Below are 23,044 nucleotides of genomic sequence, written 5' to 3'. Positions count from 1 at the left end.
TTACGCCTTTGCTGAGCAGCTCAGCCCTCTCAGCACCACCTTGGCACTCAAACTGGGGAAGTGGGACCCCAAAACTGGGTACCACAGCTGCCATCCCGACTAAAAAGAGTTGGGAAGAAGCAACAAAAATGCCCAAGCCTTAAAAACACCCAGGTTTGAAGTGGCTGGGATTTCTGTGAGTCCCAGTTCTGGCTGCAAGTGTTGATGGCTCCATATATAGGTGGAGCCATAAATAAATAACCATATATATTTGTGTGTATATAGACATGTATATTGGTGTGTTTGTGCACATAAATACACCTCTGTGCATATAATTATATAAATTTGTGTAAATGCCGCACTGCCACAGGGAGAAAGCGAGGAAGGTCTTGATTTTTAATTTACAATATTTTTATTGCGTCCAAAAGAACCCCAGAAATCCTCCCATCCTAAGGCAGCTTTGAAGCTCGCCCCTCCCTCCCCACACCCTCGGATTTGGGGAAAACAGTCTTTTTTATATTTTTTCCTGGCTCTTTTTTTGCTCTTCCCCACCCCAGAGAAAGCAGCAGGGTTTTCTCCCCCTCCCCAGCCCTACACGAAGTCCCCGCGGAAGGGACGGGACGCGGCCCCCTGCGCCTGCCAGCGGCCCCGCAGCGTGCACAGGGCTTTGCCCTCCAGGCTCTCCAGCTCTGGGAACCCCAGCTGGTTCAGGATTTCATAGATCCCAGCCACCGCCGCCACCTGGAAACAGAGGGAGATTGAATTATTGAATTCCCCTCCCAGCTCGGGGATGCTTTTGCCACCTCCAAGTATCCCCCCCATCCCGGTACCACCCCCTTCAGCTCCCCCAGCCTCTTTGCAGCCCCAGCTGATCCATTTTCTAAGCCTCTTCCTTGCTGCTGGGGTCAGCCATCGCAGGGTTTGTTGGCTTTGGCACCCTCCTGCCAAAAAGCTACAATGGCGCCTTGTTTTTGCTAAAAACGCGGGGATTATGCGGCGGGAAGGGGCGCTCCGGGGGTCAAAGGCTCCTTGTGTCCGCAGGTTGGGTGTTTTTCTCTCCCCTCCAGCAGACAGGGGGAGTGGGGAGGGGGAGGGATGCAAACCCCACCTATGGGAGATGTGGAATGAAAAGGGGGCAGCACCTTTTGGGGCCGCGCTCAAGAGATGCGGCACCAAAAGGAAGTGTTAAAAGATGCTCCAGTAAACTGGGGTGGGGGGGGACAGAGGTAAATCCATGTGCTGGAAATGCAGCCCCAAAAGGTGCAGCCCCAAAAGATACAGCACTAAAGGATGCAGCCCAAAAAGGTGCTGCTTTAAAAGGTGCAGCCACAAAAGGTGCAACACTAAAGGATGCAGCCCCAAAAGTTGTTGCTTTAAAAGGTGCAGCCACAAAAGGTGCAGCACTAAAGGATGCAGCCCTAAAGATGCAACCCCAAAAGATACAGCACTAAAAGATGCAGCCCAAAAAGTGATGCTTTAAAAGGTGCAGCCCCAAAAGATGCAGCCCCAAAAGTTGTTGCTTTAAAAGGTGCAGCCCCAAAAGGTGCAGCACTAAAGGATGAAGCCCCAAAAGGTGCAACACTAAAAAAGGACGCAGCCAAAAAAGGAGCTGCTTTAAAAGGTGCACCTCCAAAAGATGCAGCCCCAAAAGGTGCAGCACTAAAGAATGCAGCCCCAAAAGATGCAGCATTAAAGGATGCAGCCCCCAAAAGTCCAGCATTAAAGGGTGCAGCCCCAAAAGGTGCAGCACTAAAGGATGAAGCCCCAAAAGATGCAACCCCAAAAAGTGCTGCTTTAGAAGGTGCATCCCCAAAAGGTGCAGCACTAAAGGATGCAGCCCCAAAAGTTATTGCTTTAAAATGTGCAGCCCCAAAAGGTCCAGCATTAAAGGATGCAGTCCCAAAAGGTGCAGCACTAAAGGATGTAGCCTCAAAAGATGCAGCCCCAAAAAGTGCTGCTTTAGAAGGTGCATCCCCAAAAGGTGCAGCACTAAGAAAGGGTGCAGCCCCAAAAGGTGCAGCCCCAAAAGATACAGCACTAAAGGGTGCAGCCCCAAAAGGTGCAGCACTAAAAAAGGATGCAGCCCCAAAAGTGCTACTTTAAAAGAATGCAGCCCCCAAAGATGCAGCACTAATGGATGCAGCCCCAAAAGAATGCAGCCCCAAAAAGTGCTGCTTTAAAAGGTGCAGCCCCAAAAGGTGCAGCACTAAAGGATGCAGCCCCAAAAGTTGTTGCTTTAAAAGGTGCAGCTCCAAAAGATGCAGCCCCAAAAGATGCAGCACTAAAGGATGCAGCCCCAAAAGATGCAGCATTAAAGGATGCAGCCCCCAAAAGTGCAGCCTCAAAAGACGCAGCCCCAAAAAGTGCTGCTTTAGAAGGTGCAGCCCCAAAAGGTGCAGCACTAAAAGATGCAGCCCCAAGTTATTGCTTTAAAATGTGCAGCCCCAAAAGGTCCAGAATTAAAGGATGCAGCCCCAAAAGGTGCAGCCCCAAAAGATACAGCACTAAAGGGTGCAGCCCCAAAAGGTGCAGCACTAAAAAAGGATGCAGCCCAAAAAGGTGCTGCTTTAAAAGGTGCATTTCCAAAAGATGCAGCACTAAAGGATGCAGCATTAAAGGATGCAGCCCCCAAAAATGCAGCATTAAAGGGTGCAGCCCCAAAAGATGCAGCCCCAAAAGGATGCAGCCCCAAAAAGTGCTGCTTTAGAAGGTGCAGCCCAAAAAGGTGCAGCACTAAAGGATGCAGCCCCAAAAGTTGTTAAAGTGTGCAGCCCCAAAAGGTGCAGAATTAAAGGTGCAACCCCAAAAGGATGCAGCCCCAAAAGGTGCAGAATTAAAGGTGCAGTCCCAAAAGGTGCAGAATTAAAGGTGCAGAATTAAAGTGTGCAGCCCCAAAAGGATGCAGCCCCAAAAGTTGTTGCTTTAAAAGGTGCAGCCCCAAAAGGTGCAGCACTAAAGGACGCATCCCCAAAAAGCTCCACGTTAAAAACCGCTGCGATCCACCTCACGCCTCCCGCATCCAGCAAACAAAACAGCAAAAAAAAAAAAAAAGCCAACAGCACCAAAAAAAAACCAAAACAAAACACCAAAATCTGCACTAAAGCTGCTCCAGCCCCAGCAATGCAAACAGAGGCATAACCGGGATGCCAGGGCGGGGCGGGCAGCAGCTCCACCCTTTCATCTCCCGCCCGGCGGATCAAAGATGCCAACAGGAATTAGCAGCGGAAGGCGAGGGAAGGGATGAGGGTTTTTTCCCACAGCAGCAAGCCCGGGAGAGGGGAGGTAATGGAGGTAAAAGATGAAAATGAATGAAGAGGAGTGAAATGATGCAGTATGTCAACAGAGGTGGTACAATAAAGGAACAAAAATGAAGATTGAATATAGTAAAATATAGTTGTGTGGTAATAAAATCTAAATAAATACAGGTAATTAATATATAGTAATAGTAGTAGCATTATTAAAATTATTATTTAAATTATTATTAAAGTTATTATTAAAATTGCCATGTCTCCAGCTTCCCCTTCTCCTCCCTGCCTCTCTCTTCATGCAGAACCCCCCACCCAGGCACCAGCACACACCCCCCTATGCCCCCCCACACCCCTTGTACCACCTCCAAAGTCCCTTTTCCAGGGAAATTTACACCCCCCCACAACATTCCCATTCAAATCAACGTATCCCAAATAAATCCAGTGCCTACATCCCCCCCGAGCAGGAAATACGGGTAATTTAGGGTCTCTTACCCAGCCTTCCCCCATTCCATAAGGATCATTTAGGGTCTCTCACTCGCCCCCCATTCCATTTTTCCAGCTGGTTCCCAATTCCCTCGGATATCCAATGCCACCATCCCATCCTCCCAGACCTCCCACCCCCTGTGCCACCTGTCCTGGCCAGGAAGGTTTGGCTGGAGGCCCCCTCAGCCCCAGATGCTGCAATCACAACAAAACCCCTGGGAAACTCAAACCCAGGGGAGAAGAGCAGGTTTGGGATGGGAGAGCTCCCCATCCATGTGCTGGGCTGCCTTCCATCTCCAGTGGCTTTCCATGAGAGCCACCAACCCAGGCAGCAAAGGGAGCGCAGACAATCCCCAACAAGGCCAGAAATCACATCCCAGTTAAGGATGGCTGCCTGCTTCCCTGTAAATTCCTGTATTCCCACATAACCACGAGGCTGAGCGAGGTGGCAGCCCGGGAAAACCTCACCTCACGCATCCAGAGGCTGAAGGGCCTCTGCCAGGAGTCCTTCTTCTCCAGGTGCAGGTAGGCATTGAAGAGGATGAGGAAGATGTAGCGCTCCAGGTACTGCAGGCTCCTCAGCTGCAGCGTCCGCGTCTCCTTCTCATCCTTGCCCGACTTTCCCTGGAAGGAAGAGCAGCCTGGATGTGGCACCCGTGCTGGGAGAGCATCCCAGGGGAGCTCCTGCATCCCAGGGGAGCTCCTGCATCCCAGGGCAGCTCCTGCATCCTGGGGAGCTCCTGCATCCCAGGGGAGCTCCTGCATCCCAGGGCAGCTCCTGCATCCCAGGGCAGCTCCTGCATCCCAGGGCAGCTCCTCCATCCCAGGGGAGTTTCTGCATCCCAGGAGAGCTCCTGCATCCCAGGGCAGCTCCTGCATCCCAGGGCAGCTCCTGCATCCTGGGGAGCTCCTGCATCCCAGGGCAGCTCCTGCATCCCACGGCAGCTCCTGCATCCCAGGGGAGCTCCTGCATCCCACAGCAGCTCCTGCATCCTGGGGAGCTCCTGCATCCCAGGGGAGTTCCTGCATCCCAGGGGAGCTCCTGCATCCCAGGGCAGCTCCTGCATCCCAGGGGAGCTCCTGCATCCCAGGGCAGCTCCTGCATCCCAGGGCATCTCCTGCATCCCAGGGGAGCTCCTGCATCCCAGGGCAGCTCCTGCATCCTGGGGAGCTCCTCCATCCCAGGGGAGTTCCTGCATCCCAGGGCAGCTCCTGCATCCCAGGGGAGCTCCTGCATCCCAGGGGAGTTCCTCCATCCCAGGGGAGTTTCTACATCCCGGGGGAGTTCCTGCATCCCAGGGGAGTTCCTGCATCCCAGGGCAGCTCCTGCATCCCAGGAGAGTTCCTCCATCCCAGGGGAGCTCCTGCATCCCACCCTCACCCACAGCCCTGGGAGAAGCCATGGGAAGAGGGAGGAACACTTTGTGGACAAAAATAAGCACATCCATCCAGCCCACTCCTGCAGGGTTTGGAGCTCTGGGCTCTCATTTCCTTGTGGTTTCCAGCTGGCAGCAACATTCCCAGAGCTCAAAAATAGGTGAGGGATGGTTAAATGTGGGGGGCAGGAGCAGGAATAGACAGCCAAGTGCAAATTGTACCCCAAACCATGAGTTCCTGAAGTGTAAAGCACTTCCCTAGGGAAAAACATCTCCCTGGAAGGCATTCCCACCTGGATCCAGCCTCTCTTTCCAGAGCAAGAGAAGCTCTGAGGTTGGTGGCCATCACATCTCCCAGTATTATTCTATATATATATATATATATAAATTATAAACATCTCTTTTATATTTTTATATGTACTATGTTATATACTATATTTTATAAATATATATATATTTATATATAGATGTATTTATAAATATACACATATAAATATATATGAATATATAAATATATTTAAATATACACATATAAAATATATAAATATATTAATATATTTATATATTAAAAATAGAAATATATATGAATGTATAAATATATTAAAATATACAAATATATAAATACATAATATATATACACTTATATAAATAAATAAATATATAAATGCATAAATATCTCTCTTATATTTTTATATATATCATGTGATATACTATATTTTATTTTATAAATTTGTATTTATAAATATATAGATATATTTATAAATATGCAAATAAATAAATATATATTTATAAATACTTCTCTTTTATATTTTTATATATCTACCAAAATGTTATCTACTTTATTTTATTTTATAAATATATATAAATACATATTTATAAATATCTCTCTTTAATATTTTTATATCTGCTATAATGTTATTGCAGTCATTATTTATTGTTTTATTAGATATTGTATGTAATTATACAGTAACTTTTATTACTATTATTACTGCCATTATTTTAAGCTCTGCACTCTGCCCTTCCTAGGAATTTCCAGGAATGAACACCAATAAGTCAGAGCCCCGATCCCACAGACCATCCCAAAAAAGCAACAATTCCTCACTCCAGCTCTGCCCTTGGGAAAAGGTGTCTCCTCCACCTCTGTATGCCAATATTTGTAGAGAGCAGATCCTATTATCCTATTATTTTATCCTGGAACTGTATTATCCTATTTATTTTTCGTTCTGTTATCCTATTATTTACCATCTTATATTATCCTATTTATTTCTTATCCTATTATTGATTGTTTTATTCTATTATGTTATTTATTTTTCTTCTGTTACTTATAATTTTATTATTTTCCTATTTAATTTTCTTCTATTATCCAATTTTCTTCTATTACCCTATTACTTCTTAGTTTATTCCATTTTCCTATTTATTTTTCTTCCATTCTCTTATTTACCATCTGATTATCCAATCATTTATCTTTTATCCCTTTTTTTTTTATTTTCCTACATTTTCCTATTTTTTCCTCCCAGTCAGGCGTGGGAAGAGGTCAGAACAAACCCAACCACCCCCAAAACACCTTTTCCTTCCCTTCTGTTTGCCCTAACCCTGAAAAGCATCTCCAAGCAGGCTCCCAAAACCCCAACAATTCCCATCCTTCTCTTCTCCAAGCTTCCCATTGCTAAAGGAAAAAAAAAAACCAATAAATTATTTTTATATTATATTAATTAAATTCATTATATTCATTATATTAATTATATTAACTATATTAATTATAATAATTATAATAATTGTTTTAAGATAAATTAAATTAATAAATTTAGATAAATTTGCTCAGGGCCAAGCCAAATCGAACAGGATGGATGGAGCAGCCAAGAGGGAAGTACAAGCTCTGGTGACAAGAGGCTCTTCCTTGAGCAGAGGGAGTGGATGAATCCCTCCTTTTCTCATCTTCCCACCAGGATGCCAGCCTGGAAATGGGATACAGCCCAGGATCACCCCTGTGTTAGTCCTGAGAGCCAAAGAGGTGAAACTCCCCATGTGGCCACATCCCCGTAGTAAAGGAGGGAAAGCCAAAATTAAATTAAATTACTTATCCTAAATAAATTCATAAAAATAAATTGAACTGTAAATTACTTATTAATCAATAATCACTACATCTGCAAATAGGTCTGCAGAGGTTTTCTCTCCCAGCTCCCCCCAAAAAACGCAGAGGATCTCAGGAACCAGGAGGCGAGCTGCAGATTTCCCTGGGTGATGGAACATTTTGGGTTTTCCTCCCGTTAATTGAAACCACGGATCGATGGCAGCTGGAGCAAGAGCTGAAGGGAGGAATTGCCAGTGGGATGTGGCACAAACCATCCCAGGAACAGCACCAGGCCCTGGGCTCTGCTCTTCTAAGGCCCAGTGGCACAAACATCCCAAATCTGATGAAAATAATCCTCTTTGCTTCTTCATCAGCTCCACAGAGGCTCCCAGGTAAAACCGGGAGCACAGGCTCAGCTGGCCATGGATGAGTCCCAGGGGCTGCTCCCCTTCCCAAAGCTGAATCTCCTTCCCAAACTCTGGGGATCCAGAGGAAGGGGCTGGAGGAGGAACGGGACAGACCAGTCCTGCCCTCTGCCGGCTGCGCCTCACGGGATGGAAGGGATGGCGGAGCAGAGGAATTCTGCGTGGGATGTGGGATGCAGGCTGCAGCCAGATGGGCAGGATTTTGGGATACACACAGCACAGCATCCCAGGCAGCCCTGGGTGACCGTGACAAGAGCATCTCTGGTGGCACAGCCTGAGAAACCACCCCCAGCTCCGGCAGGGCTGGTCCCAGAGCCCGGTGCCGATGGGAGGAGGGGGCTCACCTGGCGGTAGGTGCAGATGATGATTTCCCGGAGGTGATAGTGCATGGGGGTCATGGTCTCACTGACTGTGTCCAGGGCCATGTCCACCTCCTTCTTCATCCTGTGACCCTCAGGAAGGAGCTGGACCACCTTCATCACCACCTGGAGCACGGGCAGGAGCGGCAGGGCTTCACCAGGAGCCTCCCTGCCTTGTCCCACCGCCCCAGAGAGGATCCAGCCCCTCCCAACAAGCAGCCCTGAAACAGAGCCAGCCCCAGGACTCACCTCAAACTCCCCCTTGGTGTACTTGGCATCAGGCACACTCACGATTTCCTCCTCACTCATCTCAGGGATGCCCTGGGGTGGCCAGAGGGGATTGGGTCATTATGGGCTGCCCAAAAATGCCTGTGCCCAGCCCACCAGGAGCCCCAGCACCCCCCACCTTGCCTCTGCCAGGCACAGCACATGAAAATTTTACCCCTGCACAAGGAGGGAGCCACATGTCTGGACAGACAGAGGGCTGTTTCAGGCCCTGGCTCAGGCTGCCCAGAAAAGCTGTGGCTGCCCCTGGATCCCTGGAAGTGTCCAAGGCCAGGGTGGACAGGGCTTGGAGCAGCCTGGGATAGTGGAAGGTGTCCCCGCCCACAGCAAAGTGGGGGAACTCTGTAAAGAAAAGTTCCTTCCAGCCCAAACCATCCCACGATTCCATGATCTCCCCTACCCTTAACCCTTGACCCTGGGGAGCTCTCAGGAAGAGGGTAAAGGCTCAGCAGGGATTCACCCAGACTTCTGGAGCCCCCTGGGAGTTAGGCACAGCAAATGACAACATACAGATGTCCCCCCCGCCACATTCCACCCTGGCCCTGCCCACACTCCTTCCAACCCTCTGGGCTCTCCAGAGCTTCCCCAGGACCCCCACTGGGGGTTGCTGCAGCCCCCCAGTACTCACATTGAAGTGCCAGAGGGTGAGGACAGCGATGACCATGGCCGTGGTGGTCCTGCCCCGCCCGCTGGAGCAGTTGAACACAAAGGCTGCCCGTGAGTCCTCGGCCAGGGCGCTCTTCATGGCCTCCAGCAGCCGGTCAAAGTCCTGCCAGGATGAAACCAGTGGGTTTTTAGGGATGCAGGACTTCCTCACCTTGGGGTTCCCTTTGTCCTACAGCCTCCAGGTTGGAATCTCTCTTTCCTTGCTGCCAGATCCATCCTTGCAGCCTCTGCATGCAGCATCTGCTGGGGATCCCCCCCTGCCCTGGCAAGCACCCCACCAGCACTGAGCACCCAGGTGACATTCCTGCACAGCATCAGGGCTGGCTTGGGACAGAGGCAGCAGCTCCATCCCCTCCCCAGGGTACCTGCTCCTTGGGAGCACAGAAGTCGGGGATGGGGATGCGGCGGTAGGTGAGTCCCTGGCAGGAATTCTTCTGCTGGCTGAATATCTCCTGCGTGGTCAGGCAGCTCTTGAACATCTTCATCTGCTTCTCTGCCTCCAGGTACACCTCCAGCCACTTCTGGCACTTCAGCAGGTCCCCCTTCAGGGCAGCCTCCAGTTTCTGCAGAGGGTGGAGAAACCCTCACTGTAACACCCTCCCCTCCTAATTTTTGCAGGATTTTAATCCATGTTTTTAGAAGCAGGCAAACACCCTCAAGCCCACACTGGTGCTGCCCAGGTCCCTCTGTGCTTGATGGGAGCCCCAGGGGCATCATTTCCCACCAAGCCAGGCAGCTCCTCCATGCAGCCATGCTGCTGCTGGCAGCCAAGCCCCTCCACTGCCTGTCTCCCCTGGAAATCCAGCTGGGAACATCCACTCCCCTTTCCCCAGATGCCTTTTACCCTTGCTCTCAAGGCATGCTATAAATTCTTCCAGGGCAGATCTCTGCTTCGCTCCCGTGTTCCCAAAGGAAAACAAAACCAGCAGCTCCAGAGGGTGAGGAACCATCAAAGCTTGTGGAAATCACCCATGAGTGTTCCTGGGAACTTCCACAGCATCCAGCATCTCCCAGAGCTCACCTCCAGCTGCTGGGGCGAGGCAGCAGGCACAGGGATCAGCTCCTCCAGGAGTCCAGGCTCCCGCAGCGTATAGATCTGCTCATTCCCTTCCAGGACCGCTTCCTCCCGGAGGTTGATCCAGACAATGCGGGAGTGCTTCCTCTTGGCATCCGTCAGGTACCGCAGGACGCTGCCCAGGGTCTAAGGAAAGGGTGGGAAAGGGTGGTGGGAGGGCTGGGAGGCCGATGTGGGGTCCCTGCCCGGCGTGGGATGGTGTCCCTCACCTTGGAGCTGGGCTGTGCCGTCCCATAGACGGGCATTTTGGGCACCCTTCGGAAGTTGGCCACGCTCATCTCCTTGGCGGTGCTCAGCACATCTGGGCAGAAGCGCTCATCCGCCACCTGGAACAGAGCCACGTCCAGGCAAGGCATGCCCCTTCCCACCCTCAGCTTTGCAGCACCCCACAGCCCTGCTCAGGACAAGCCCCCAGACTTTTCCAGCAGCAGCATCCAGGGCTCAAAGCCCCACGGCGGCGTTTCCAAGGCGGGACGTGCTCTTCTCGCAGCGCAACGGCCCCGGCCTCCGTCACCCCACCCAGAAAGCACGGAGCTGCTGCCCAGGCTCACACCACAGGATGCTCCAGACACATCCCCGTGCACGGGGATCTCTGGATTAAACCCACTGGGATTTATCCTCACGTGGGCCTTTAAAACAACCCAGTTCCACCCTTGCTGATGCTGCCATCAGGACCCGGGCCCAAGATCCCATGGCAGCTGCAGCTGCCCTACAAGGGGCAAACCCTTGGCTTCTCCCAGCCCTCCCCACCTCTGTGAGGCCCATGGGAAGGCGCCGTTGCCAGCTCTGCGGCGCTCACTCACCAGCACCCGCGCGCCCTTGGCGACGAGCTCGGCGGTGACGGTGAGCTCCGAGCAGTTCATGTCCGCCTGCAGCCGGTACAGCTCCGGGTGCCGGCACATCCACCTGCTGAAGCTGAGGGCAAAGCCCAGGGGGTACTGCCGGCGGGGGGCCGGGGGGGACGCACCATCAGCCTGGGCTCTGCTCCCCCCTGCCCGCCGCCCCGCTGAGGAAAACCCGCCTGGGAAACCGGGGAGGGGGAGGCCGAAACAAAAAGAGGGCAAGGAAAGGGTTTTTGGGTCGTTCTGGCGGGTTTTACCTGCTCGTGAAGGTAGTAGTTGAAAGCGATCAAGTAGAAATAGCGTTCGAGGCTCTGCAGAGTCCTCTGGAGGAAATACTCTTTGGTGCTGCTCCCCTGGAAGCAAAGGAAAGGGAATCTGTGATGCTCAGTGCTGCAGCCCCCAGCAGCCCAGGAGGCTGGGAAAAAGCCCTACAGACACTTTGGATGAACTGTTTTATTTTTTTTTAATGAAACATTTCCAGTTTCCCATATTAAATGATGCTCAAAGGCATAAACTCACATTTCAGCTCAAGACAAAAGCTTCCCTATCTTAGCACAAGGACACACTGGGAGCAGTTCCAACCAGTCCATGCTGTCACATGGACACACTGTCTGGCTGGGGACAAACCCAAGGGGATGGGTCTGGAAAAGGCAAGGTCCTATCCCCATTCCAGCCATCCCCATGGCCTTTAGATGAAATGCTCAGGCAGTGGCATCCCTGGGGAGAGAGGGCTCTGTGCCAGCCACACACCCTGCAATATCCTTCATTTCCAAGTGTCTCCCCTTTCCATGTCCAGAAGCATCCTCATGCCTGTGTTTCCAGCAAGCTCTCCTCCTCCTCCTCCTCTTTATCCACCTCCACAATCCAGGAATATTCTCTACCACAGCTATTCCCTCTCAAGGAGTGAACTCAAACCCTCGGGATTTTCCGCAATTCAGAAACCTCCGGGCAGGCAGTTTGTACCTCTGAGCATCCCATCCAATAAATTAACGAGGCACCAGGTAAGGAACACCCAGCAGGGCATCCACAAATATCCCCAGAGAGCCTCTTGGAAGCCACTTCCCAGGCTAGGATGGAAAACCCTTTAAGATGGAGCCGTGTCCGGGGTCAGCTCCGCGAGCGGGGTTTGCTCATCCCTGACATTACGTGGCTGACTCATGAATATTTACTTGTTCTCCACAGAGAAATCCGGCCTGCAGTCATTTATCAAGAGGAAAGGCAGCGGGATTTGCTCTGGAAACTCAAAACAAAGCCTGTGGGGATGGAGCCCTGCCAGGTTTGCCGGCAGCACCGACAGCAGAGCGGTGCTGCTTCCCAAGCACTCGGATTCCTGCAATAAAATCCATCCCAGTGCTCTCAACCAAGGCAAACCTCCTAACATTCCCCTTAAACAGCCTGTGGGTGGAAAGGGGAAAGATCCACTCATGCTTCAGCCCTGGAAAACCGGGTATTGTAGGAGTCTGGCTGCTCAGCATCCCACACCAAGATTCACCTGCACCTCCACCACTTAAATCTCCATTTCTGCCCCCCAAGCCCAGGCAGAACCCCACAGACATCATTCTTCCATGTCCAGAAAAGCCCCTCCTCCCCCCAAAACCAGGCAGCTCACCCAGTACCACTCCAACACAAAGAAGTCCAGGCTGGTTTTCTGATGACTGAGCATTATCTCCTCTCCCCTCCTCACCCTCCATGTGCCCCCAGCACATTTTCCTGGCCCCTCGCCACTGTTTAAACCTGCTCTTGCTCTACAAAGACTTCAAATAAACACTCCTTGAGGCTTATTTATGGCAGTCCCCCAGCCATTTGTCTTCCAGGAGTCCAGGATGACACAGAGCAGCTTTCCCCAGTACGGAAAAGTCATGGAAAGGCTTCAAGGCAATGGGAAAACCCCCTGTCCCATGCCCAACCTTCCCCTGCTATACAAGAGAACCTGCCAGGACACGAGCAATGCAAATCCACCCTAAAAGGGAACAGGGGAGTATAAAATTTGGGATTTGCTGCTAAACATCAAAAAAGTGACAGTAAATGCCTTCTTTTCCCATTGCTTAATTATTTTCATGGTTTGTTTTGTTGGTTTTTTTTGCCACAAGACACCTGGTTTGAGGTTGCCCTTTACAACCAGCTCCGGCACTTCCACTCCACACTCAACATTTAAATGGGAAAATTAATCTCCAAAAAAACTGAGATCAGGGCAGCACTTCCACCTGAGCATCCAACCTCCTTCCATCACCTGGTGAGGAGCCCCCTGGTTGGGCATGGAGGAGCACAGCTTTCCAGCACAGAAAGCCACCCTGATGGCTCTTCAAAACAAGAGGAAAAAACATAAATCTACAGCTAGAAGAGCTTGACCTTGGGTGTCTATATTTGCAGTGATCCCTCCCAGCTCCCAAGGACTTTTACCATCCAGGCTGATATCGATTTTCTAATTTTAGAGCTGATGAAATCAGAGCATGGGATATTATTTGCCCCCGAGGTCATCTACCAGAAGCAGTAGCAAAGCCCAAACCAGTCTGTTTTCCCCCCCCAGACTGCTCCATTTTATGGCTTTTAAAATAAGTGTGGTTAAAAAGAAAAAAAAAAAAAAAAGAAGAAGAAGAGACACTCCACAACCTTCCAGGTTTCATATCACTGGGAAATCTCCAGCTCACAGGAAGCTTTGGGTTTCCAGAATTTACATTCTTCTCATCCCGGCGCAAAAACAGCTCAGTGAATCTCCTGGTGCCGATGGCTCGCATCCCAGCAATCCTCTGATTACCTGGATCTGATAGTCCTCCCCGATCCCTTCCAGCTTCTTCTTGTACTCGTAGATGGCTTCCTTCATGTCGTGCATCTCCGAGCAGGAGGCGATGGCACCATCCACCTCGGGAGGAGCAAGTGGGAAATTGCTCCATAAGCCTCGGATCTGGGGGGAAACTCCATCCCTCCCTCCCAGCCACCTCACCAGAGGGTTCACCAGCACCCCCTTACCTCCTCCACTATCTGCTGGCCTTTGGGGACCATCTCCATGAAGGTCTGGATGACCCGGAGCCTGTCCCTAGGAGATGTCTTAGGCAAGTGGGGGAAGCTGCAGTGGGAAAAGGAGGAAATCAAACCAGGCCCAGGGGGAATGGGCATCCCCCCAGTCCTGCCCTGGGGGCTGCTCTGCTTACTCAGGCTTCTGGGCAGCTCCTCGGTGGTGGTGGAGGACCAGGGTACCCATGGCCATGGCCAGGTTGGTCCTGCCCACGCCAGTCTGGCAGCCGAAGAGCAGCGCAGGCGGGGGTCTGCCAGGGTCCCGCAGCAGCAGGCTGGGGCTCTCCTAGGAGGGAAAGGATGGATGGATGGATGGATGGATGGATGGATGGATGGATGGATGGATGGATGGATGGATGGATGGATGGAAACCCCCAGCAGCTTCCAGGAGAGCCAGGTCTGCCCCATCAGTGGCTGGGATGGAGGTGACAGCCATGCCCAGGCATGGAGATGTGGGTGGCATCTCCCTTCTCCTCAGGGGATGGGGTGGATGGAGCAGGACAGGACAATGGGTGGCCCACCCACTGCATTCCCCTGCCCAGTGCCCTCTCCGTCCACCAGTCTGCCCACCCTACTGGAGACATTCCCACCACTAATCCCAACCCACTGAGATTTCATCTTCCAGAATGTAAAAACAAAACAAAACAAAAAAGCAGCTCTGGCACGGAAAACCTTTGCACCAAAGGCAGATCATTCCTATCAAAGCCACTTAGGGAAGAGCTGCCTGGAGGTGGCCAGGGATGCTCATTTCTAGCCAGGGGTAGGGATGAACTGCTGGGCAACATGGACTTCTCCAGCAGGATCCTACAGCCAGGGGAGCGGGATCTGCAGGCACAGGCATCCTCTAACAGACAGTTAAGGAAAACCAGAAGGTGCTCTCAGGTAGCCACGGTCTCTGACACAGCACAGGAGCAAATCCCAGCCCAAGGAGGCCCCACGGATCAAGTGCTTTCCCTCAGCTCACCCTGAGGAAGCGGATGAAAGCGTCAAACTGCTCCTCCAAAGGGGCTCCCTCGGCGGGCAGGGGCAGCCGGTGGTACCTGCCGGGATGGGGACGGCCCTGGTTAGGATGGGACCACGAAAGGGCTTCATCCCCACCACCGTGGAGGCTACGCAGCTTAAGGGGCACCAAGAGCCCCGACCACGCGTGAGGAGGAGGAGGAGGAGGAGGGAAGGACCTGTAGGAGGGCTGGAGGAAGACAGGTCTACGATAGACCTCCTCAGTGACCTGGATGTCCTCATCACCCTGCACCCTCACGGCGTGGGGCTCGTCCCGCAGCCGCTCGATGTCGTTGTACACGTAGTAGACGCCCTCGCTCAGCTGCGCGAAGTCGCGGATCTACGTGGAGAAGGCCCCATCGCAATCCCCTCCGCTGGAGCTCCTCCGGAGCGGCGGGATGCGCACCCCTCCCCGTCCCAGCTCACCTCCTTGCGGATGGCCAGCTCCAGGCTCTCCGCCCGCGCGCCCCGCTGCAGGCGCTGCAGGTTCTCGTGGAGGTTCTCCTTGTCCCGGGGGGTGTAGGACACAAAGTCCCCCTCCAGCCGCAGGAAGACCACGGGCTCCTCGCGGACGCAGAAGAAGACGCATTCCTGCAAACAGCCGGGGAGAGGCCGTCTAAAGGCTCTCCTGGCTTTTTTTCCCACCCCAGCTGCCACCCTCCCACCAACCTTGTGGCCTTCTCTCTGCAGCTTCTGCAGCACGAGCTTGAAGCCGTTGAGGCTGGGCTGCCCCATCCCGAACACGGCGTAACCTCCTTTGGCCTGCCGGAAGTTGGGAGCGCCGCAGCTGCCGGTAGTGTTCAAAACATCTAATTTTCCATATACGTCCCTGACCATGAAGTATTTCCCCTGCAAAATATCAGAAAAGAGAAGGTGGGGCATCGGTGGATTTGACCGAGGTGGGACTTCAACACAGCTGAGCGTAAAAGCGGCTTTTTCTACCTGACCTTCAAAACGAGCCCCCCAAAAACACTCCTGAGGTTCCCAAAGCCCAGGATGAAATGAGCTGGGTGATGAAACCGGTGGCAGAGATGCTCACCTGCACCAGGTAGTGCTCCAGCGTGGCCTCAGAAATGCGTCCCACAGTGTAGTTGGCCTTCAGCAGGTCATCGTGGATCTGGAACTCCTCCCTGCAGTTGTACCTGCAAGAGCCACACGCAGGTGGGCAAAGGGAAAGAATAATGGTGTGGGTCAAGATCGAAACAAACCCCAACATTTAGAGAAATATGGGTGGAGAAACGCAGAGTTTTGGAGGCTGCCCAGGACTTACGTGATGACCACGGGCGCCACTTTGTTGGTGATGATGGACTTGGCCTTGCTGTTGTGGAGCCCCAGGGTCTGGAAGGAGTGGATGCTGAGGGAGTGCTGGTCCTCCATGCTGCCGTCTCCTGGCGCCCGGTTCTCCAGGGGGGATGCTGAGACTGCCTGCTGCGCCGCGCTGGCCGTCGTACCCATCACCCGTGGGCAGCTGCTCCAGGATGGGAAGGGGGGAAAAAAAACAAGACAAAACAAAAAAAATCAACAAGGAGGGAGAGGAGAAAAAAAAAAAAAAAAAAAAAAAAGGAAGAAAAGGAGGAATTTATTTTTCAGCCGCTCCTGATTTAGGATGGGAAAATCCCAGGCAGGCACAGGGCATTCCCCCTGCTGACAGCCAGCCAGGGAAGGCACGCTGAGCCAGCTCTTTCCCTCCTGCTCCCACAAAAGGCTTTCTTCCTGCCTGCCGTGCAGCTTGCTCCATCGGGGAGGTGAAAGCAGGGCTGAGGAGGGGGGGGGGGGGTGTGGGGGGAAATAAAGGGCGAAAGGCTGGATCCGGTCCCTAAAATCTGCTGAGTCAGCACACGGCAGCGCGCAGGGATTCGGCGGCGCAGCCCGAGCCTCTCGTCCCCTGCTTTCCCAGTCCCCCTCCCCACACGGAAAAGTCTGGAACAGAGAGCACGTGGGACTGGATATTCGGCAATTTCGGGTGTAGGAGCGCGCCTGGAGCCGGTCTGCTGAAAGCAGCCGGGTATCCCCATCCCTGGGGAGCAGCCAGGGCAGGCGGGGACCCCAAAAGCAGCCCCGGCTTGGTCCCCAGGGAGCTCGTCCCTGAACAAGGATGGAATCAAAAGGGCTGGGAGCATCCCGCCACACTCGAGCGGTCCGGGACAATGAGCCGACTGTCTGCGCCAGCCAGGGCCGGATCCTGGCTTCCCAACCAAGCGAGAGATGGCAAAGGGGCAGCCTGGAAAAGACAAAAACTCTGCCTGCTCCTAACGAGATGGTCCCCAGTAAAACCTCCTTTGTGCTGCATGGGAATAACCCTGGCAGCACCCCAAGGGGGACGGTACCTGCTCCGAGGCGATGCTCAGCGCTGGGAATTCCGGGAACGGCTTTAACCCAGCCCTACAAATCCTTCTGCAGCTGCTCCTCCTGCCTTACAGGCAGCACAGGATCAATCCCCTGCTGCAATCCCAGCGAATGTGATGCCCCCAGCAGCTGCAAATGCTTCAAGTGGGGGGGAAAAGCCTGCGGAAAATGTGCTATTTCCAGACGACTGTGCCCAGGCACACATTTTTCCCCTCCTCCCCATCTTCCTTCCCTGCTCCGCGGAAAACTTGTTGCTCTACTGTGAATTTTCTGCACCATTAGGCAGCCTGGTTTCTTTTACACACAAGAGCAGAGGGGGGAGGAAAAAAAACAAAAACAGCTGCTTCAGGCCAGTGCCGCTTCTCCAAGTCCTCTTGAGCGTTTCTTTCACGTAAAAAATTGTGAGGGCAAAAATAAAGCAGGGAGAAAAATATATAGAGGGAGGTTTTGAGTGTTTCAGAGCAAGAGCTCGTGGCTTTGGAGAGCTCAGGCAGCAAGCAGAACGGGGCACCCAGCCAGGATGCTTTTTTTTCCCTAATCTTGCTCAGAATGGGTGAATCCTTTCAACATCGATCCCTCTGGATTTGCTCCAGCCATCCCCACGTTGGATGATGGAGATTTCTCCCCCCCCTCCAGTTTCCAGGCACGCAGCTTCTGTATTTCCTTGGTCTTTCTCCCCTCCCCACAGACACCCACCTCCACCCTAAAACCCCCAAGGATATTTTCTTTGCCCGGCAAACCACACCAAGAAATACCAGGCATAAAAGACACAGGGCAGATTTGGAAATTGTCTTTCAAGCCACAAAATGAATGGAGAGAGGAAATCACATCTCAGCTTCTTCCCCCACTCCCTGCTTAGGCTGGGCAGGCAAAACCAAGCAAGGAAAGTACTGAAATTACCCAAAGTGGGTGCTCAGGAAAGCCATGGGAACAGCTCTAAAAAGCCATGGGAAGAGGGAAGCGCTGGTGTTATCCACATGGGAGCAGCTATTTACTGGTGTTTCTGCATCTGTGGGAGCACACCCCCCTCAGTGCCCACTCTGCAAGCTGGAACACAAACTGGGGTGGGTAGGGAATCAAAAGGAAAACAGATAAAATTATCTTGTCTGAAAACTTTCCTAAATATTGCTGGTGGATGCAACGGGAAGGGATGCAACGAAGCCACCATCACAGACCAGCCAAGGGAAGCAGGAGATACCCAGCCAAGGGAAGCAGGACCAGCCCACCAAAGGGCACTGGATCAGCCCAAATATCATTATTTTCCCCATTACAGTTAGCAAACACTGTGAGAAATTCCTGCACTGGAAAAGGATGCCCAGAGAAGTTGTCAATGCCTTAGCCCTCAAAATGTTCAAGGCTTGGAGCAACCTGGTCTAATGGAAGGTGTCCCTGCTTGTGGCAGAGGGTTGGAACGAGATGATCTCAAAGGTCCTTCCCACCCCAAACCCTTCTGGGATTCTATCATTCCAAGTTAGGAGGTTGGGAAGCAAACCACGTGGGTTTTATGATGGTTTTATTAGCCACCAGCTGGGATGGGTTGGTTTTGAGCATCCCTTCCCTTTCACCACACAGTATTTGGGGGTTTTCTTCCTAGGAGAAAGAGGATGCAGAGACAACAGCCCCCTGCACAGCATCCTGTCCTTCTGTCTGCACCTCATCCTTCTTTTTTGGGGACAAACCCCAGAAAACCTCCCCCAGCCAGCAGCTCATCTTTTCACAGACCCCAAAGCCAAGCCTGAGATCAATCGTGGCCAAGGTTCCTGAACAAAGAGCCCATTTTTCTCCCCAGCAGCCACAAGAACCAACACCCTGCACGAGGGCATCCCACCAAACAAACCGGCAGTGTTCCTCCCCAGGTGTTCCGCCTAAATTCAAAGCACCGCCGATTAATTATTATACCGAAAAATCATTAATTATTTTTGCTGCCTAATGAGAAAGCAGAGCCTTCCGGGTGGGCAAGGCAGAAGAGCTTCCCTTCCCCTCCAGTCCCCCTTTCAAAACACTCAGCTCCGCCAAGCTTGGACAGGGAACGCCAGCGGAGCCGCCGGCGGCACCGGGAGCATCCCAAGAATTCCACTTGAGCGTCGCAAAGGATCCCACAGGAGTCAGGACAGTGTAACAGTGCTCAGCCCTCCACCTTCCCACCTCTCCCCCTCTGCCTGGCACAGGGGTTATTCCCACACCCGGGGACCTGGCGAGGACTCAAAGCTGGAGCAAACAATGGACTAAATATAGTGGGAGGAGGTCGTGCTGCAGCTGCAGGATGCATCTGCCCCGGCCACCGCGCCGAGGAGGAAGCGTGCACTTGCCTGCCCGCCTCATTGTCAGCAGGAAATAAATCAAATAAATCTCCTTCCGTGCATCCTCGAGATATTTTATAGCTTTTAAAGCTCTCCTAAATGAAAAGCAAAGCCCTTTGGGAAGAAGCAGCAGCAATGGCAGCGTTCCTCCTAGAGGATCCATCTTTCCTCGGTGTGGGAGCTTTTCAGCATGGAGCTGGCATGGATGGATGGATCCTCGAGGGAGCGAGGGGCACCCCTGGAGCAGTGCTGAGCCAAGCAGGGAGGCAGGAAACACCACAGGCCAGCAGGAAGCTCCGGTGCAGCCGGAGGGGCATCACCGGAGCCCGGAGGAAGCGCTGGAGCTGAGCCCCCCGCCCCGGCATGCTCTTTAACCCTCTTTTTTAAAAAAAACACAGTGAAAATTAATTAACACACAAACAGCTTCAGCCTGTCTGTGCTGGGAGATATCCCACAGCAAAGGCTGCATGGGAGCCCGGCTCCTGTTGTTCCAGGTGATGCCGGAAGGAAGCGGCCCAGCTTCTTAAAAAGACATAATAAAACAAAAAAATAAAGGTGAGAAATAACACATTAAAGCTGAGGATGGTTTGGAACGCGTTGTCCAGCCACCGAGCTGGGAGGGTGAAATAAGGCAAAGAACACAAATGCCTGAAATCAACCTAGAAGGCAGGAAAAGGCCCTGGAAAGGCAACTTTGCAGCAGGCAGTTCTGTTTTTATAAGTCTTGACCGATTTATTAATATCTTTAAAGGAGCAAAAGCAACCGCCCTCCATCCTCACGAGCTCCTCGGAGAGCCGGTGGTGAAGGCCAAAAATATAACTAAATAAGCAGCATTTCCTAGAAAGTCCAGAGGTATTTCCCAGTCAGGTTGGGACAGGTGCTGCCGATCCCCCCACCAGTGCTGGTGGGATGCCTGCCCCCAAATCCAAGCGGGAGCATCCCAAATAACGAGGATTTCACACCCCGTCCCCAGCATGCTCCTGTCTTTTGGCAGAAAAACCGAGTGCCACATCCCCATCCTCCCTGTGACCAACTCGCCTTTAGTTACTTGATTTAAAACTCCTCATCCTGAAGCCAGGGAAAGCTGTTTGAGACAGGGAATGGAGGAGGAAAAAAAGTCACCCCAAAAACGGGGATACCAATCTGCTCCCCACCGTGAGGAGGATGCTAGTATCCATCGGGAATGGCACGCAGGCTGCAGCCCTTCTTCACAAACCTGACTTGCATTATTAATAACCTGCCCTGCTAAGCACAGCCTGGGAGGAATTACATCCCTGCAAGTGTCGGATGGGGCTTGGAGCAACCTGGTCTGGTGGAAGGTGTCCCTGCCCATGGCAGGGGGTGGAATGAGAAGACCTTTAAGGTCCCTTCCAGCCCATTCAGTTTTGCAAAGAGCCCACCTGTAACTGCTGCCTCACACCCCCCAACTTTTAAGACCCGCTGGGAGGTTCCCTCATGCATCCCAGCCATCCCTGCTGTTTTTTGGGCAGGCAGGAGATGCTCGGGCTGCTTGCTGTTTTGCTGAGGGGTTTTATCAATGAGCAGCAATGGAAAGAGGAACAAAGCCCCGACTCGGAAGCACCAGCGTTGCCAGTTTTGCCGTCAGCTCGCTGCCAGTGGTTTCAAGGTCTGTGAGCACACCCGCCTGAAGGGTTTCCTTTCAGTAGCACAAAGAAAAAAAAACAAAACAAAACAACAAATAAAAACCCATAAAACATGAAGATAAAGGCTGGGGGCATCTCCGAAGAGACCTGTGGGCAAAGCTTTAGTCCGACACTCTCCAAGAAGCACCACAGCCCCGGCCAGCGCCACGCAGAGCCGGCCGGGGAGTTTTGGGAAGGCGAGGGCTATGATTTTGTGCTATTCATAGCTAACCACGGCTCCCCTCCCAGCGAGGGGAAGGCTGCCGGAGCAACGGGACGGCTCCTTTTACACGGGACGGCTTTTCAGCGCTGCAGACCACACCTTTCCCAGGACAAGCAGCACCTTATGCCCGCCAGCACCGTGGTTTGGGATGCTGTAGGACACGGAGATCACAGATCAAATCTCCCCCGCCCCGCTCTCTTAATAAATAAAGCAAAAATCAAGCAAATCCCAGGGGAGTTTTACTCACAACGGAGACCTGCCCGTTATTTTTAGGCTCCGTGCAAAGACATAATCACTTCCTGCCTTCCAGGAAGGAAATGTCCCACCACCGCTGCCTGTCTGCCTCCTCCTCGGGCAATGCCTGCCTGCTCCCAGCCCAGCCACCCCAAAACCCGCTGTTTCCTCCCATCCAGGAGAGAAAAACAACGGGAGCACAGCTCGGGATGTGAGGGCTGCCAGGGCCAGGAGCGCTGCGCTGAGTTCGCTCCGCCGGCACCCGGAGGATGCACGGGGGAAAGGGCAGGGAAGCAGGTCCGGAAAAGTCCGGCAGCCATCGGAAACGCAGCCTGGATGAGGCTTCTGGAAGTTTTCAGCCCCGAGGAGCCGGGCAGGAGCTCAGCGGGAGCAGGCAGCCCTGCTCCTGAGGCATCCTCGGTGGCACACGGGGGTCGGGAGCACCGGGCTCTGCGCCACCCCCCGCACGTGCCCGTCCCGGGCTTCCCGCTCCTCCCGTGCTCCCTAAACGAGAGCCAAAACCCCCGACCTCGGCTACATCTGCTCCTTTTCCTCCTCCATCTTCATCCTCCGGCCACCCCGCACCTCCCCCGCTTCCAGCGCCTGCACCCCAAGCGGATTTTTGGGGGTGCAAGGGAGGGACGGCCAAGAGATGCAAATCCCAAAACTCACTCCGGGGGACTGGAGCCGCAGCCGGCCGACAGCCGTGCCGGGCTCCCAGCCCGCTGGGGCTGGCTTCCAGGCCAAAAGAAGGAGAGAAAAACCCCTTTTAAATAGGAAACGCAACTGCAAAGGCAGGAGAGGCGGGAGGATGCCATCCGCGGGGCGGATGCTGGGCCTCAAAACTAGTGATCCATCTATTTTCCAGAGGTTTGGAGCCCAGCGGCGGCTCCGGATAAACCCTCCTCGCCACGGCTGGGGCACCGCATGGCCCAGGGGCAAAATAAACCTTCCCCCCATTGTCCCGCCTGCCTTGGCTTGGGGGGACACACCCCCGCCCAAGAAGCCCCCCCGAGTGCCCATCACGACCCCCACGGAGGGTGGGGGGCTGGGAGGTGGGGGGACACCCTCGAGGGCTGCTCCTGCCCCCTCCATCCCCTTCCCACCGCACCGGGACGGGAAACGAGCCCCCACCACCCCCGGGGAGGGGAGGAGAGGGGTCCCGGGGGGCCGGAGGCTCGGGAGCATGGCCGGGATCGGGGACGGGGCGCGGAGAGGGGCAGGATGCCCGCTCCCGGGGGGGTTGGAGAGGGGGAGAACACCCAGTCCCGGGGCTCGGGGGGAAGAATGCCCGGCTCGCAGAGAGGGGATGCTCGGTCTCGGCGGGGATACGGTACCTGGGCGGCTCCGGGGCTCAGCTCCCGCGCCGGGCCGGCCGCGCCGTCGGGCGCCCCATGGGGGCGGCGGGAGCGGTGGCGGGAGCGCAGCCCCGCGGCCGCGCCGAGCGCCGGCGCCTCGGCGGGGGAGGGACCGGGGCG

General features: G+C 53.5%; 1 protein-coding gene and 1 long non-coding RNA gene across 2 annotated transcripts; one reads left to right on the top strand and one right to left on the bottom strand.

Moving 5' to 3' along the window:
• Window positions 1–368: 368 nt before the first annotated feature.
• Window positions 369–23,044, bottom strand: PALD1 (phosphatase domain containing paladin 1). Its single transcript, XM_058841290.1, has 20 exons — window positions 22,904–23,044; window positions 16,091–16,288; window positions 15,860–15,962; window positions 15,490–15,669; window positions 15,247–15,411; window positions 15,000–15,160; window positions 14,786–14,861; window positions 13,959–14,107; window positions 13,777–13,873; window positions 13,565–13,669; window positions 11,067–11,162; window positions 10,771–10,905; window positions 10,177–10,293; window positions 9,914–10,093; window positions 9,258–9,455; window positions 8,855–8,995; window positions 8,191–8,262; window positions 7,927–8,067; window positions 4,179–4,334; window positions 369–720 (listed from the first exon to the last, which is right to left on the bottom strand). The coding sequence occupies exons 2-20, from the start codon at window positions 16,273–16,275 to the stop codon at window positions 571–573; spliced, it is 2,607 nt and encodes an 868-aa protein (XP_058697273.1). The 5' UTR covers window positions 16,276–16,288; window positions 22,904–23,044; the 3' UTR covers window positions 369–570.
• LOC131580291 (uncharacterized) lies at window positions 1,902–2,563 on the top strand. Its single transcript, XR_009277840.1, has 3 exons — window positions 1,902–1,978; window positions 2,009–2,222; window positions 2,461–2,563. It is a non-coding gene; the product is annotated as an uncharacterized LOC131580291 (long non-coding RNA).

This window comes from Poecile atricapillus, chromosome 6 (genome assembly GCF_030490865.1).
Source record: "Poecile atricapillus isolate bPoeAtr1 chromosome 6, bPoeAtr1.hap1, whole genome shotgun sequence".
Lineage (NCBI taxonomy): Eukaryota > Metazoa > Chordata > Aves > Passeriformes > Paridae > Poecile > Poecile atricapillus.
The sequence above is the reverse complement of the archived record's forward strand: the minus strand, read 5'-3'. Positions and strand labels throughout refer to the sequence as shown.

Coding starts and splice junctions, on each gene's coding strand:
- PALD1 (XM_058841290.1), bottom strand. CDS start 16,275: ATGGGTACGACGGCCAGCGCGGCGCAGCAGGCAGTCTCAGCATCCCCC. Junction 13,670..13,776: donor GCCAGCAGATAGTGGAGGAG/GTAAGGGGGTGC, acceptor GCTCCTCCCGAG/GTGGATGGTGCCATCGCCTC. Junction 8,068..8,190: donor ACACCAAGGGGGAGTTTGAG/GTGAGTCCTGGG, acceptor CCCGTGCTCCAG/GTGGTGATGAAGGTGGTCCA.